Here is a 15,894-nt window from a genome sequence, read left to right on the forward strand (position 1 = left end):
GTGTGTGCTGTTTTTTTGAAGTACTATACTTTTTTGTAGTTTGCTTTTTGAAGAACTGTACTTTTTTGTAGTTTGCAAATTTTCCAGGGAGCTTGTATTGCTTTGATAGGAGATCGAGGAAAAGCCTTACTTTGTGTCCTCAGACTAGCTCCCAGCGTTGAGCGAATGGTCAGAGTGGGAAGTAGCATGGAGTATCTGATAGGAGCTGAGAAGTGATGGGAGTGCTTAAGGAATGGGCGTGGGCTTCAGACGGGGATTGAATCCTACCCCTCCACTCACTGTGCTGCTGTGTGACCTTGGGCACCTTGCTCAACCCTTCAGAGTTTTGGTTTCCACTTCTGTGAAGTAAGGATACCAATACCTACCCTTGCTGGTTTAAATGAGGATTGAGATCCTGCAACGTAAAATGCTTAGCCCCGTAAGTAACAGAGTAAGTAAGCGCTCACTAAAAAAGGCCGGCTGGTGCTTAGTTCTCCTCGTTGCCAAAATTCAGGAGCTTCTGCAAGGTGGGCAAGGCAGAACAAGGTACACCAGGAGCTTCAAGGAGTAAGTCATGCCAAAGAACCTTGCTCGGTTGCTCCGTAAGTGCATTGCATGGCATTCTTTGACTTGCTGTTCATCTGGAACTCACCTCTCGGTGCCTGCCTTGGTTCTGATATCTCCCATATGTGTGTACTGGGGAGTGGGGAGGTGCCTCTGGAACCTCTCTCGACCCCACTGCCTCCCTCGCCAGTCATGGCCTCGTTTCTCGTCTTCAGAGCAAAACTGAGATTCTCCACCTCTTGTTACCTACATCTTTACCCCCGCTTTATTCTGTAACTTACTCTGTTATGGACTGAATTGTGTCCCTCCAAATTCATATGCTAAAGCCCTAATCCCCAGTGTGAACTTTATTTGGATATAGAGCCTTTGAAGAGGTAATGAAGAGTGGTGCCTGGCTGGCTCAGTTGGTAGAGCATGTGACTCTTGATCTCAGGGTCCTGAGTTCAAGCCTCATGTTGGGCGTGGCACCTACTCTAAAAAAAAAAAAAAGAAAAAAAGAGGTCATGAAGATTAAATGAGGTCATTGCAAGGTCAAGCCCTATCACTATACCCGTTAGGTGGAGCCCTAATCCTCTAGGTCTGGTGTCCTTAGAAGAAGAGGAAGACACCAGAGGTTTCTCTCTGCACAAACACAGAGGAGAGGCCATGGGAGCACACAGCAAGAAGACAGTAGTCTGGAAGCCAGGAAGAGAGCTCTCACCAGGAACCAAACATGGTGGCACCTTGACCTTGGACTTCCAGCTCCCAGAACTGTTGGAAATGAATGTCTACTGTGGAAGCCCCCATTCTGTGGAATTCTGTTATGGCATGACTAAGATAAAAAGTATCATTCTGGTACAAAAGACTTAGTTTAATAATGCAAACACTTGAAAGCAAAACCAGTCTACCCACTGCAAATAGAGAAAATGTTTCTTCTCGGTTCTACTCTGTGGTTGTCTTAGATAATAAAATTGATGGCTTCCGGATAATGACTGTTAAGAGATTCCATGAGATGTGCTGCTGGACTTGACAAATAAAAATCAGACTACCACCCTTATTCCTTCTCGGCCATGGCTCAAAGCACCTCTAAGGAAAAATTAAGAGGAACCATTGCTGGTGATTCTTTTCCCTGCTAGAGCCCCATGTCATCAAGTTCAGTGAGAAAGAAATCACTTGACAAGTGTACAAAGATAGTCATGCTCGCACATTACTAATTTTCTTAGTAATTGAAGATTTAAAGTTAATAATGTTTTTAGAATTGATTCCCCCTAATTGACAGGTACTGTTCACCGTACTATTAGCACATTCAGCCCAGGGCAGAATCCAAGGGCTCAGAGAAAGGTCTACGGGTGATGGGGGGTGTGGGGTTTGGTTTGGGGAGTCCCAAAAGGTTCTGCAGAGCCAAAGGGTCTGCAGCAAAGGCCTGGGGACTAGGCGACGGACCCTGCCCTTAGCAGAGGAAATACTCACCAGGGGAGGACTGGCTCATGGGACAGCCAAGGTACATGTGTTTCTAAAGGCATATATGGATGACATCAGCCAGCCGCCTTGCGAGTGAGGAATGACTTCTTCCCAATGGCTTTTTCCAGTCACAGGAGTTTAGACAGTGGCATTACTGCAGCTTCTCACAGACCAAAGAAAGGTCCAGAACGTTCACATCCACACCCCAGCCAGTGGGGAGGCAGGAGGGAAGAGTAGGCGCATGGCACTTCCCTGTCAGGGCAGGCCCCGCAAAGTGCACATCACTCCCACTAACATCCTGTGGGCCAGAAGCTAGTCCCCTGGCCACATGCGGCATATGTTTTTATTTTGGGCAAATGTGTGCCTTGTTACCAACGGGGGATTCCATTGCTATGAGTGAGAAAGGAAGGGTGGGTATTTGGGGGCAGCTGGCAACCTCTGCCCCCCCCCACCGTCCAGGTAAGACTTCCAGTTATGCTCCCAGAGCATCTTGACTTGTTTTCATAGCACTTATCACACTGACTGTCGTCGTTTTTACTTATTTGTAAAGTGTCTATGTTACCCTCCCGTAAATATGAGGCAGGAATCCTATTGTATCCCCACTGCCTAGGACTCAGTAACGGTCTAGAAATACTTGTTAACTCACTGATAGGATTACACCCTACAAACCCCAAGTTTAGGTGGGATTCGAAGAAGAAAGACTTTCACCTAGTCCCAACTGTCAGGCCATGGACACAGACGGTTTCACCTTGAATTACACCGTGTCCTGTTAACCTTGTCGGTATGAATCCCTGATCCAGCCCCTTCGTAACGGCGCCCCTGCCTGTTCATCCTACCTCAGCAGCCGGAGACCGTTCTCAGGCATGTACACCTTCGCTGCCAGGCCTGCTTACACTTGTCCGTGGACTTCCATTTCTCATGGTGTCCAGGTCCACCTGTCCTTCCCACCGGAGCCATGCGTACCCTTCTCTCCTGGGAACGTGCTCAGCCCTTTCTTGACATCTGAACATTTCTCTTCGCTGCTGTTGTCATTCAGATCTCAACTAAGATGCCACCTTCTCCGAGAGGTGGCCCTGGACTGGCAACCAGCCATCAGCCACCCAGTTATCCCTCCTAGCACTTGGTAGGACTTGAACTTGTGCCCTGCCCCCAGTACATAATGCAGCCCTAAACTCTCTGAGGCAGATTCCAGGTGCCACTGCCTGAGAACAGCATAGAAACACTTGGGAGACATTGGCTTCTGGGATTTGAAAGCAATACTAACCTATCCTTTGAAATCTTGGGGATACGCACCCCAGAGCCTCAAACCATGGCTGGGCCAAGGTGGGGCTGAGGTCTGAGGCCCGGGACCGACTGCTTCCAACATGCTCCCACCTTTTAATCCCCACAATCCTGGCTTGTTTTGTGGGCCTGGAAACATTTGTGTGTTAACAGAAAATGCTGTTTTACCTGCCACTCATCTCAGCCCCTTCTGGGGCTCTCGGGATCAGTCAGGGTTCAACCAAAGAAAGAGCTGGTGGGGGATATGGATTAGGACCTGCTGTAAGGCACCTCCTGGTGCACCTGTGGGGCTGCTGGGCAAGTCTGAGACCCCGAGCGCAAGCCGAGCGCAAGCCGCTGAGAAGGCAGGGCGGCCCGGCAGCGGAGGAGGCTGTGGCCACAGCTGGAACTTCTTCCTCGGGGAAGACTCGGTCCCGCTCTTAAAGGCACTGTCTGGAGGAGGCCCCCCCAGATTATCTAGGATAATCTCCCTGGCCAAAAGCCACCCGATGATAGGCTTTATCCTCTCTCCAAAATACCTTCACAGCACCATTTGTGAAGAAATGGGGACTGGAGCCTCGTGGGGTTGACTGACAAACTTGTGCATGCCCATCTCAGAAAGGCCAGTTCCTAATTTCTGTGTGAGACACATTCCAAGTAATTTCAGGAAATGATAGGAACAATACTGCCCATTTCCCCAGAGCCCCAGTCTCTCTGGCTCACAGCTCGACAGCAGCAGTAATTAGAACTTGATTTCATGATTATTATTTGTTCACCCAGGGTTGGTTGCTTAGATACAAAGCAATTCATTTTGAGCCAAATTTTCCTAAGACGTCCCGTAGATATTATAATGTTCCAGAAACCTATTCAGTAATAACTCACAGGTAATGGCTCCCAGAGTTAACACATTTCTGCTCCAAACAATACACGCGTTTTGACTATTAACCACTGTATAATATTTAGTACGTGACTAGCTGGTGGGCCTAATACTACTTACAGGATAATAATACACATTTCAGGCAGAGTTTATTCTGCAGGTCTCTAGCAACATTTATTTTGAGGCCTTTGGGGTGGTCATATTAAATTCTTCCCCCCGATACAAAATAATTTAATGTTTATTGTAAAAAAAAAATGTGGATAATACACAAAGAGATAAACAAGAAAATAATCACCCTAACCTGCCCCCCAGAAATAATTATTAGTAGTATTCTGGTGCATATTCTTTCATACATATGCATATATAAAATTTATAAAACCATACTATGCATGCATCCTACTTTTTTAACATTTTGTGATTAAATAATCCGTGTAATTAAGTTATTAATGAATATTTTAATGATTTCATATAACTGTACCATTCTCTCACTGTTGGACATTTACTTTGTTTCCCACTATCAATACCAGGATACCCTCTTACAACTAGAAGAGGAGTAAGTCCTGGAAATCTAATACAAAACATAGTGATTATAGTCAACAATACTCTTTTACAAACTTCCAAGTTCCTAGGAAAGTTGATCTTAATTGTTCTTACCGCAAAAAAGAAATAATTATGAAGCGGCGTGGTAGAGGTGTTAACTGAGCTACTACTGTAGTAATCATACTGCAGTATATAAATGTATGAGATGAACAGCTTAATAGCTGAAACCGACACAGTGCTGTATGTCAAATATACCCTGGTTAAGGAAAAAAAAAGAATACCAGGATCCAGGATGAACATCTTTATGTCAGTCTTTGCACACTTTTATGAGTATTGCCTTAGTATTTATTCTTAGAAGTGAGATTATAGGATGAAAGAGTATGAAGTATGCAAGGCTTTTGAAACATCAACAAATTCTTTTCCAGGTTGTTAGACTAAGTTTTGAAAGAGATCTCATATTTGACACCATTTATAAAACATCATTTGAGAGGTAGAAGGGTCAATATGATTATTTCCTAAAGAGCTTATGAACTACTTAGTACATTTATCTTGAGATGGAAGTAATTCTTTATTTCCTTAAAATAATTTGTCTGTTTGTTAATGATACAACCCCAAATTTGTATCACTCCTCTTTAGGAGCCTTAAATGTGTGCCCAGGACTCGGGCTTTCCCTAATGGCTTTCATCGGCCTTTCCAAGTGGTATCAAGCGCCCACATGCTGTCACTTGGCCTTATCAGTGGCAGGGGCTTCAGAAGGAACAAGCCCATTAACGCTAAGTCATTGTGGGCGAGGGATAAGCCGGTCACCTCAGCGATCAGTTGATGACCTTGTTCCCGTGCTTCCGTCCCATCTGACATTGCTTAGGAAGAGTCCTTGAGATCTAATTAAGATCCATCCGTCTCCCTGCTCTGTCCCAGCACCCTGTAAGGACTGCCAGGTGATAATGAAGGTTCTCTTACTGAAAGACGCTAAGGAGGACGACTATGGCCAAGACCCATACATCAGGGTAAGTGCCCGAGGCTCCGGGTCCTGCATAGCATGACACTGTCTTACTAGGGAAGTTAAGGGGGTGAGGGGGGCGGTCTGCGAACCCTCCAAACCACGGACAGAGTAAGTTGGTACTGTGACGCTTTCCTTATTTTCCAAACAACCCTGGCCAATCCAGAACTATATTCTTGTATTTGCAGGAATTAGGATTGTATGGACTTGAAGCCACTCTGATCCCTGTTTTATCATTTGAGTTTTTGTCTCTTCCCAGTTTTTCTGAGAAGGTAAGGTCTGTCAGTGTCTGAGTACCGTAATTTCTGAGTCTCTGTAGAATCCTTGCCAACCCAAGCCGGAAGGATTTCTTCGCTGCTCCCTCATTTTACTACCAATCTTGAAGACAAGGGCAGCGCTGCCTCACCCTGCTCCAGTGGGTGCGGCTATTAGACTGTCCCTGAGCCTCCAGCAGGTCCTCCAGAAAGCCGCCCTGACCTGAAGGCGGGGGCGGGGAGGGGCTGTCGGGAGAGCGGGTTGCAGGGAGGGCTCTCAGCCATGCAGGCCCTTCCAGTTCGTCCTCCCGTCTACCCACCTGCCCTGACCACGCACTGCACGGGTGTTACTTTGCCGTTTTAGAGAGGGGCCCCAGGTTGGGCCACTTGCTCAGCTGAGATCTCCAGCAAGCGGGTTGCTCCCCCACAGCGTCAGGTCTGCCGCCAGGTGTAACCAGGATCGATCTTGCCAGACACAATCTCAGTAAAGCCTTCCAGATGCTTCAGATCAAAGCTTCCGTGCTCAGGCAGCTCTTACCAGGGTGCATCCAGTCCCAGGAGGGGAGCGCCTTCAGGACATCTCCCCTGGAGCTCCTTTCTAGACACACTGGGGAAGAGCCAGGCTGGTTTCATGAACTAGGGTGCCCAGCCCTGCTCCCGGGCTCCAAGCCTCTGTTAGCGCCAGGTTCACCCCTCCTGCTCTTTATGGAAAGCCTGTGTTTTCCTGTTGATTTGGGCCGAATGTTGAATGGTTCATTCAGTAATGTACCCGACAGACACTGGTCTGGCATCTGTTACGCCCCTATGCACTGGGCTGTGTGCTGAGGGAACGCGGTAAGGACCCGGACCAGCATGCCCTTCCAGAAGCAGCCTGGAAAGGCACCAGAGATCTCCTCACTTGAGATCACTTCTTGGGCCTCGTGGCCACACAGACTAGAGTTTCCACAGGAGCCTCTCCTGTCACCGCCAGCCAGCGTGCCCCCTGAGGGCTTTTCCGGACTCTGTCTAGCTCCCTATGCTGCATCGAGTTGGGGCACAAGGCACGTGCTGGAGTCCTGGCCCTGCCATTCACCGTGGGCCAGTCCCTCAGCCTCTCCATGCCTGAGTCTTCATCTCTGAGATGACAGGAACCCCACCCATCTCCCAGGGAACTTTCAGAGAGTGAGGGACACAATATGTAAAAACAGCAATGTTCGGTAGATGTTATCACTATTACTGTCTTTGAAAATCAAGGCTTCAACGTGGATATCGTCCCTTGAAGATCCCAGTGTTTTTTTAAAAGATGTATTTATTTACCCTACAGAGAGAGAGAGAGAGAACTCGAAGGGAGGGGGCGGAGGGAGAGAGGGGATGTGCAAGCAGACTCCCTTCTGAGCATGGAGCCCGAGGCCAGGCTCGATCCCAGGACCCTGGGATCATGACCTGAGCCAAAATCAAGAGAAGCCAACTGAACCACCCAGGCGTCCCTTGGAGATTCCAGTTCTATAACAGATGCAGGTCCAATCTGCCCTCCTGCGTGCACCCCACCCACGCCCAGGCTGGGTCAGATGGCCCCTCTCTGCTCCTGTTACAACTCCCACCCTACAGTGCTCTTTCCTGGCTCTCCCCTTGACTGGGAGCTGCTTGAGGGGAATACCATGAACAGTGAATTCACCTACGTATCCTAAAAGGCCTAGAATAGTTCCAGGCATATAGTAAGCTCCCAGTAGGTGTCAAGTGGAAGAGTGGATGGATGGATGGGTAAGTAGATGCATGGATGGATGGAAGGAATTAGTTTTGTGAAGCATTTCGAAATCTGGGAAATGCTGAACTTGGCCATCATGTAAAATGTCTTTGTTGCTATTTGGTGCACAGCTGTGTCATCCCGAAGGCTATGGGGGACTCATCTTTACGAGCCCCAGAGCAGTGGAAGCAGTGGACCTGTGTTTGGAGGAAGACAATAAAGCAGAAGGTGAGGGGGACTCTGTTGTGAATTCCGCTGGACTTTCTTTACTCTGATTCTTCTGACCAGGGATACTGGATTCCAGAAATGGATTTTTCAGGTTTGAAACATCTCAGTGGCTTTTAGCTCAAGAAAGTATTTACGTACCAAGTTACTTCATGTTTGTGTAACCTTTGGAGGAAGCACAAAATGACCTTTCTCCTTGTAAGCTGACTCTAATGTCCCACACAGAATGACGGGTTCGCCTTGTAGCTCTCTGATGTGAGCGGACGCCTAGAGGTGTCATGTCATAGCTACTGTCTTGGGAAACAGGAGACAGGGCGGCCCCCCAAAGTCCGCAGACCCTGAGGGGCTCATCTGCCAGGTCATCTCTCTCCTCAGAATATATTGGTGGCAGTCTCTCTCCTCAAAGGGATGATGAGAAAATCCAACCACATCGAAGAAATGGCCTGTGCCATGCCAGGCACTTAATGACACGATCATCTCTTAGTCCCTTCCTCCCTCCCTCCGTCTCCTTCAAAAACACAGGAACAGAGCCCAGGCTTCAGACTGAACAACCACCTTAGTCTTTCAATCAAATAGCTTTGTAGCTAACATTTATGGAGTGCCTAATGTATACCAGGCTCTGTTAAATACTTTACATTTGTCATCTCATTTATTCCTGGACCACTGACCAGAGGCACATGTACTGTGGTCCTCATTATGCTGGGTGTAGAGATTACTTAAAAAAAATAAAAATCTTGAAAAATAAATAAATAAATAAAAGGAAATCTCCCATGGGAGTGTAAAGGGTAGCATAACACTTAAATGTAAGGGAAAGTGATGCTCCTAATCAGATTTTAGGAAGGGAGAACTCATGTTTCCTTGTCTTCTCAAAAAGTATTGAACACCCAGTGGCCTTATCATATATTTATGCAACCCATTTTCTTTTTGTATTTCTTTCATCCGCAGTTAAAGTTGTCTGTTTTTGCCCTAAGATGGTAATGTTCTCTATTAAATTGTGTTTGCTCATGAACCTGAAAGTTATGATCTTTACTCTGACTTAATGTATACATCCGAGATTATAGTTTCTTAACTGCTTTCAGATTTATGTCCCAAATAAAACCAGGTGTGTTGCTTTTTTAGACACTAAGTTGCCCTTTTTAATGACCAGTGACTTTTTCTTTAAAAGTCTAGATTTTTAGGGGCACCTGGCAGGCACAGTTGGAAGAGTGTGTGGCTCTTTTTTTTGTTGTTTTTAAGATTTTATCTATTTATTTTAGAGGGGGGCAGAGGAAGGGGCAGAGGGAGAGGGAGAGAATTTCAAGCAGACTCCCCATGGAGCCCCACATAGGGCTCAACCCCACGACCCTGAGATCATGACCCGAGCCAAAACCAAGAGTTGGACGCTTAACCAACTGAGCTATTCAGGTGGCCCAAGTGTGCAACTCTTTCTTTTTTTATTTTTTTAAGATTTTATTTATTTATTTGACAGAGAGAGACACAGCGAGAGAGGAAACACAAGCAGGGGGAGTGAGAGAGGGAGAAGTAGGCTTCCTCTGGAGCAGGGAGCCCAATGGGGGCTTGATCCCAGGATCCTGGGATCATGACCTGAGCCACCCAGCCCCCCCGCCACCCCGAGTGTGCAACTCTTGATCTTGGGGTTGTGAATTTGAGCCCCATGTTGGGTGCAGAGATTACTAAAAAAAAAATTTTTTTAATAAAGTCTAGATTTTTAAACTTTAATGTCACCCTGCAAATTCATTCTTCAAGTTCTGTTTGTTTTCTGGTACACACTAAAAATGCAACTGTGGAAAAGAGTTAATATTCTAAGCAAGGCATACTGAAACATTTATGAAGTGATTTTTAAAAATTTGCCTGTCGAATAGGAACAGAATAAAAGTGGAATTTTAGTTTGAGATGCTGTTCTTTATACGTGGTTATTAATAGTTTGCCTTGTTCACAAGTGTCTTAGGATGAGCAAGGAGCTTTGGGCAACAGTCCAGATGGCCACTGTGGTGTTTGCAGCTCACATCTCATTCCATGTTTTACAGTCTGGAAACATTCTCTGAGGGAAAAATGGAATGCTAAGTCAGTGTATGTGGTCGGAAATGCAACTGCTTCTCTAGGTAAGCAATCAAGGTAAAGATAAAACACCAAAAAAGGACAGTGATGTTATGATTTGTAATAAGAAATATGTATTTGTCTTTGTCCCTATTTCCTGGGACAGAGCTCTCAAAACCCTTGGTATTTGCTAAATGATAAGAAAGATAAAGTTGCCTATTTTTTTAAAAGATTTATTTATTTATTTTAGAGAGAGAGCTTTCACCGTACCCTTACCAGCAGCATTATATATTTAATTAATTATTTGTAAATTTCATAAGCAAAAAAATCATTTTTTAAACTTAAAAACTTTTAAAAAAACAGTGTTTTTTAAAAAAAACAAACATGGTTAAGTCATTGGGGAATGAAAACCTGGTTTTCTTCTCTCCTTTAGTCTCTGCTACTACTCAGTATATATTCAAAAGTTCTATTACATTGGCGCCTGGCTGGCTTAGTCAGTAGAGCATGCAACTCTTGATCTCAGGGTTGTGAGTTCAAACCCCATAGTTGGGCATAGAGATTACTTAAAAATAAATAAATAAAATCTTTAAAAAATAAAAAAATAAAAAATAAAGCTCTATTGCAAGCTTTGTGCCCTTTGGCCCACTAATCCCTTTCCTGATAATCTAGCCAAAGGTAATAATCCAATATAGGAGAAAAAAAGTGGTTTTTATATGAGAATGTATATTATAGCATTATTTATAATCATGGAAAAAGGAAAGTCCCCAATAGGGGAATAGTTAAATAAATTATGATACGTCTATATGATGATTATGTAGTTCCTTCTTTTACATACTTTTTATTTTGAAGGAAATTTACAGAAAACCTATAGTTATAACACAGAACTCAATCTTTCCTGGACCCTGGAGAGTAAGTTGCCAACGTGATGTCCCATCAACCCCAAATAGATGAATGTAGGTTCCCTACAAACAAGCACATTTTTCTGTATAGCTGCAAGAAATTAACATGCATGTATTTGTACCTCTTAATTCTCAATAATGTCCATTGTAGCAGAAGGGTTGAGTTCAGAATCCTGCCTTGCGTCAAGTTGTCATGTCTCGTTAGTTTCCTGCTGGAAAGGGGCCTCCATCTGTCTTTGGCTTCGTGACCTCGACACTTTCGGGGTACAAGCTGGTTGTTTTGTAGATGGTCCCCCAATTTAGGTGTGTCTGATTTTTTTTCCCCTAATTACATTAATTCAGGTTATATACGTCTGGCAGGAATATCACAAGCTTTTTCCCCTTGCCTATTACCCAGCAGTGCATCATTTTGATTTGCCCCATTACTGATAATGTTCCTTGTAATCCCTTGATTAAGGTGATATGAGGCTTCTCCCTGTGAAGCTACCATTTTTCCCCTTGAAATTAATAATTACTTTGTGGGGAGGTACTTTAAGATTATATGATAACATATTTTTTTTTTTTAGATTTTTTTTTTAAAGTAATCTCTACACCCAACGTGGGGCTTGAACTTACAACCCCAAGATCAAGAGTCACATGTTCTACCTACTGAACCAGCCAGGTGCCCCTGATAATGTATTCTTCATAAGTAGCTGCTGATTTACATCAGTATGGATTCATGGTTTCCTCTTTAATAGGGTTCAATCCATTACTCCATTACTAAGTCTATTTATTTTATTGCCCAAATTGTCCCGGCTGTGGCCAGGGGCAACCCCTTGAAGGTGACTTCTGTGTCCTTTTGACATGTCTTCATCATTCTTTGAGTACTTCCTTCTTTTCTAATGCAAAAAGATGTTCCAGATTTGTCCTATACTTTCCCTATCCCAGCCCTAAAATCAACCATTTTCCTTAGGAAGCTCTGGTTCCTTTCAGTGGAGAGGGGTATTTAGAAGCCATGATGAGGATGCTTAGTGTATTCATTGCCCTTGGACTTCACTGCTCACTGCTCATGGCCCTTTTCAGTACACAGAGACAGGGAATACACACACGCGCGTGCACACACACACACATCTTTATATCTACTTGTTTATGTTGAAAACCATGAGTTCATTCCACCACCTCCAGTTATAGTCCAACACAACAGGGTTTCTCTAGGTCTTTCATTTCTATATTCGTGACTCCCATCTCTGGCAAGGAGAAACCTGGCTCCCAGGTGATACATCTACTCATTTGATCAGTGCTCCTATAAAGAACCAGTCTCCCCTGGCTCTGCCCCCACAGGGATGCCCTCTTCAGCCCACGTGGATTCTGGCACCCAGCACTGGCCACTCCCCCATTATGACTTTCATGTCACTCCGCCCCACCTAAGGACCTTTGGGCTGAAATGTTCAAATGAAGAAGGGAGACAGGAGAGGCCAGGGGTCGGTTTAAATGCTTTTGAAGCATCTTTATAGCGTCGGAAAGATACAATGTAACATTAAAAAAAAAGCAGGATGGGGCGCCTAGGTCGCTTAGTCAGTTGGGTGTCCGGCTCTTGATTTCGGCTCGGGTTGTGATCTCAGGGTTGTGGTATTGAGCCCCTCGTAGAACTCTACAGTCAGCGGGGGGTCTGCTTCCCTCCGCCCTCCCCTCCCCACCGCTACCATGCGTGCATGCTTGCTATCTTTCTCTCAAAGAAATAAATCTTAAAAAAAAAGGAGGATGCAATATAGATGTATGATACAATTTCAATTTATTTTAAAAATATAGGTACTGTACTAGAGAGCCCTCCTTACCCCCAAAGGAGCCTGAGTGGAGCAGGGACTCACAGAGATACTTGCTGGAATATGTAATGTTCATAATAGCATCAGTCACAATAGGCAAACGGTGGAAACAAGCAAAATATCCACGGACAGATAAATGGATAAACAAAATGTAGTGTATACATGAAATAGAGTATCATGCAGACGTAAGAGGGAGGGAAATTCTGACACAGGCTACAACGTGGAAGAACCTTGAAAACATTACACTAAGTGAAATGAGCCAGATGCAAAAAGATGAATACTGTAGAATTTCACTTACCTGAGGCTCCCAGAGCAGCCAGACTCAGAGACTGAAGGTATGGGAGAGGTTTGCAGCGTCTGGGGTCGGGGGGAAATGGGAAGTTCTTGTTTAATCTGGTGTAGAGTTTCCGTTTGGGATGATAAAAAGATCTTGGAAGTGGATACTGGTGATGGTTGTGATGGTACCAAATGTCACTGAGTTATACACTTAAAAATAGTTAAAATGGTCAGTTTTTATGGTATGTGTTTTTACTACAACAAGAACAAAACCTGAAAGGAAATAACCCTATGAAAAGTACTCCAGATGGTGGTATTATAGTTGTTTTTACAATTTTCTTAATATTTTCTACATTTTCCAAACAGTCTTGAATTTGTATGTTATTTTTAAAGCACAAAGGTAAACAGATCATTAAAAATCAACCTTACAAATGAACAGAAAGATTAAGCATGAAATAATACTTAACAGTTGTGAGTCAATTAATGTGCAGTTTGTTTCAAAGCAACTGTTTGTCCAAATGAATTTTAAGTCAGGGGAAGATGCAGTATGAATGAAAGTAGTTTTTTTTTTTTTTTAAAGATTGTATTTATTTATTTGAGAGAGAGTGCATAAGCAGGGGGAGAGGCAGGGGAAGAGGGAGAAGCAGGCTCCCCGGGGAGCCCTATGTGGGGCTCAACCTCAGGACTGGGTTCATGACCTGAGCCAAAGGCAGACACTTAACGACTGAGCCACCCAGGCGCCGGCCAGTATGAGTGAAAGTAGTTTAAGAATGAACAGCACTCTTAGCAGAGAACAAAATGACGTCAAGGAGTTCCCCAGCTGTGAGCTGCCTGACTAATTAAGAGCTGGTGCATCGCTTTTCAACGCAGAGCAACTTGTACCTGGGAGCTCAGCAGATGAGCAAAGAGAGAATCAGGCCTTGGTTGCCAAGGAAACCGCCCCCACTCTCCCCTCCCCCCCAAATCAGTTAAGAATTTGCTTGCACCTTCTTTCACCCTTTCTTTTTTTCTGAAGAAGAGGAAAGAAAAGTCTAGAGACAACTTCAGACTTACACAGCAACACTTCAGCTATCAAACATGGCATGTTTGTAAATTATCCTGTTTTGATTCTCATGCTACCTTCGGTCTGATCTCAGTGGCACCACTATGCATTTTGCGTCTCATTGTGCTGTCAAATGAGAAGAAAACCCGAGAACAAAAGTGGTGATACGGGATGAGAAACCCGAGACAGAGCGGGCTAGCGGGGGCCGGCATCCCCTGTGGCTCAGAGCCTGGTCCCATGGGACCCGCTGGCCCCAGTCTGCTCCCTGTTTGTCCCGCTATGAAGGAAAAGGACATGTTCTAAATGCTGGAAGCACATGATCAAAGGAGAGATGAAATTAGGGATTTGTTCCTTTAAAAAATCTCTTGGGAGAGGAGCACCTGGCTGGCTAGCTGGGCCCCACACTGGGTGTAGAGATTACTTAAAAAAAAAGAGAAGAAAAGAAATCTCTTAGAAGAAACCACATTCTATCTTAACATGAAAGTCAGTCACCCAACTTTGGAACCTTCTGTCTTAGTTCACCTTCCCAGACACGATGTCCCAGAAGAGCTCTCTCTAGTGAACTGCTGGATGCTTCTGTTCATCCTGAGGCTCAGCAAGAGCCTGGAGAGTTAGAGGAAGTTGAACACGGACAGCCGGAGGAGACCAGGCCCGTGCGCTAGTCATCTTTTGCTGCGTAACGAATTGCCCCAAAACTTAGTGGCTGGAAACAATAAGCGTTTAATTTCTCATGGTTTCTGTGAGTCCGACATCTGGGAATGGCTGAGTTGGGTCCGTCTGGCTCGGGTTCTCTCACCAGGCTGCAGGTATCTCACGGCCTGACTTGGGGGTCCTGCTTCCAGATCACACACATGGTTCCACTTCCCAGTCCTCACGTGGCCCTCTCTAAGGGCTGTGTTAGGACACGACAGCAAGATTTCCCTCTTGCGTGCGAGACAATCCGAGAGCCAGTGAAAGAGAGCGTCCAGGCCAGAAGCCAGTCTTTCCATAATCTAACCTTGGGAGTGACATGCCATCACTTCTGCCATCTTCTTTTTGTTTGAATGGAGTCAGTCCAGGCCACACTCAAGAGGAGGGATGTGAAGGTGGTGTGAGCACCAAGATCACTGGGAGCCACTTTCCAGGAGCCCTCTCTTCAAACTGAGCACGAGAGCTGCCTCTGCTTCCCCCAGAAGCTGCAGGTCAGGCCAGGAGAATGGAACATTTTAAGCAAAGAGAAGATAGAAATGTTTCACATAGTGGAAATGAAAACTGGGCCCAAGCAAGTGGTCTTGATGTCAAAGTCCATCAAGACTTACTTATCTTAGAGAGACAGAGTGAGTGCACGAGAGAGAGCGAGTGGGCGGAGGGGCAGAGGGGCAGAGGAAGAGAGTCCTGAGGCAGAGTCCTCGCTGAGCGTGGAGTCCGACCCAGGGTTTGATCCCAGGACCCACGAGCCAAAACCAAGAGTTGGATGCTCAACTGACTAAGCCACCCAGGCACCCCATAAACCATATCTGGCTTTTTAGTATTTTTCATTGCTTTGTTTTGGGAGAATACTGAAATCATCTATATCTATAACCTTAATATGTCTTCACATCCATTTGTTGATTCTTACTGATTTGCTCTTGCACTAAGCATTTTTTTAAAGATTTTATTTATTTGTCAGAGAGAGAGAAAGAGAGCACAAGCAGGGGGAGAGGCAGGCAGAGGGAGAAGCAGACTCCCCGCTGAGCAGGGAGCCCGATGTGGGACTCCATCCAGGACCCTGGTATCATGACCTGAGCCGAAGGCAGACGCTTCACCGACTGAGCCACCCACGCATCCTGCACTAAGAATTTTATCTCACCTTCAGATAACCACAGGGTACCTTTGCACATAGGCATGCACCAGCAGGGGAGCTCACCCCCAGGCTTACATAAGCCCCCCCGCTGGATCCACCATGGCCATCCTTGCTTTAACTTCTTAAATGTAAGGAACACGATGGCAGGTTTGTC

General features: G+C 45.3%; 1 protein-coding gene, 1 long non-coding RNA gene and 1 other non-coding gene across 5 annotated transcripts in view; 2 read left to right on the forward strand and 1 right to left on the reverse strand.

Annotated features, from left to right (window-relative positions):
• The window catches only part of UROS (uroporphyrinogen III synthase), a 28,735-nt gene that overhangs the window by 1,931 nt on the left and 10,910 nt on the right, over nucleotides 1–15,894 (forward strand). For 2 of the 3 annotated variants that reach the window (XM_025880014.2, XM_025880013.2), the window contains exons 2-5: nucleotides 5,579–5,667; nucleotides 5,849–5,932; nucleotides 7,769–7,865; nucleotides 9,890–9,964. In XM_025880014.2, coding sequence (XP_025735799.1) covers nucleotides 5,605–5,667; nucleotides 5,849–5,932; nucleotides 7,769–7,865; nucleotides 9,890–9,964 — 319 coding nt within the window. In that variant the 5' untranslated portion in view covers nucleotides 5,579–5,604. Of the gene's footprint in view, nucleotides 1–5,525; nucleotides 5,668–5,848; nucleotides 5,933–7,768; nucleotides 7,866–9,889; nucleotides 9,965–15,894 lie in introns of all 3 variants that reach the window. The other variant, XM_073884678.1, reaches the window with a different exon arrangement.
• LOC112830274 (uncharacterized) lies at nucleotides 746–3,044 on the reverse strand. Its single transcript, XR_003209880.2, has 3 exons — nucleotides 2,820–3,044; nucleotides 1,993–2,235; nucleotides 746–1,016 (listed from the first exon to the last, which is right to left on the reverse strand). It is a non-coding gene; the product is annotated as an uncharacterized lncRNA (long non-coding RNA).
• Nucleotides 933–1,005, forward strand: TRNAK-CUU (transfer RNA lysine (anticodon CUU)). Its single transcript has one exon. It is a non-coding gene; the product is annotated as a tRNA-Lys (tRNA).

The sequence above is a fragment of the Callorhinus ursinus genome, unplaced genomic scaffold, assembly GCF_003265705.2.
Source record: "Callorhinus ursinus isolate GAN/ISIS: 27379988/994484 unplaced genomic scaffold, GSC_fseal_2.0 scaffold58, whole genome shotgun sequence".
Classification (NCBI taxonomy): Eukaryota; Metazoa; Chordata; class Mammalia; order Carnivora; family Otariidae; genus Callorhinus; species Callorhinus ursinus.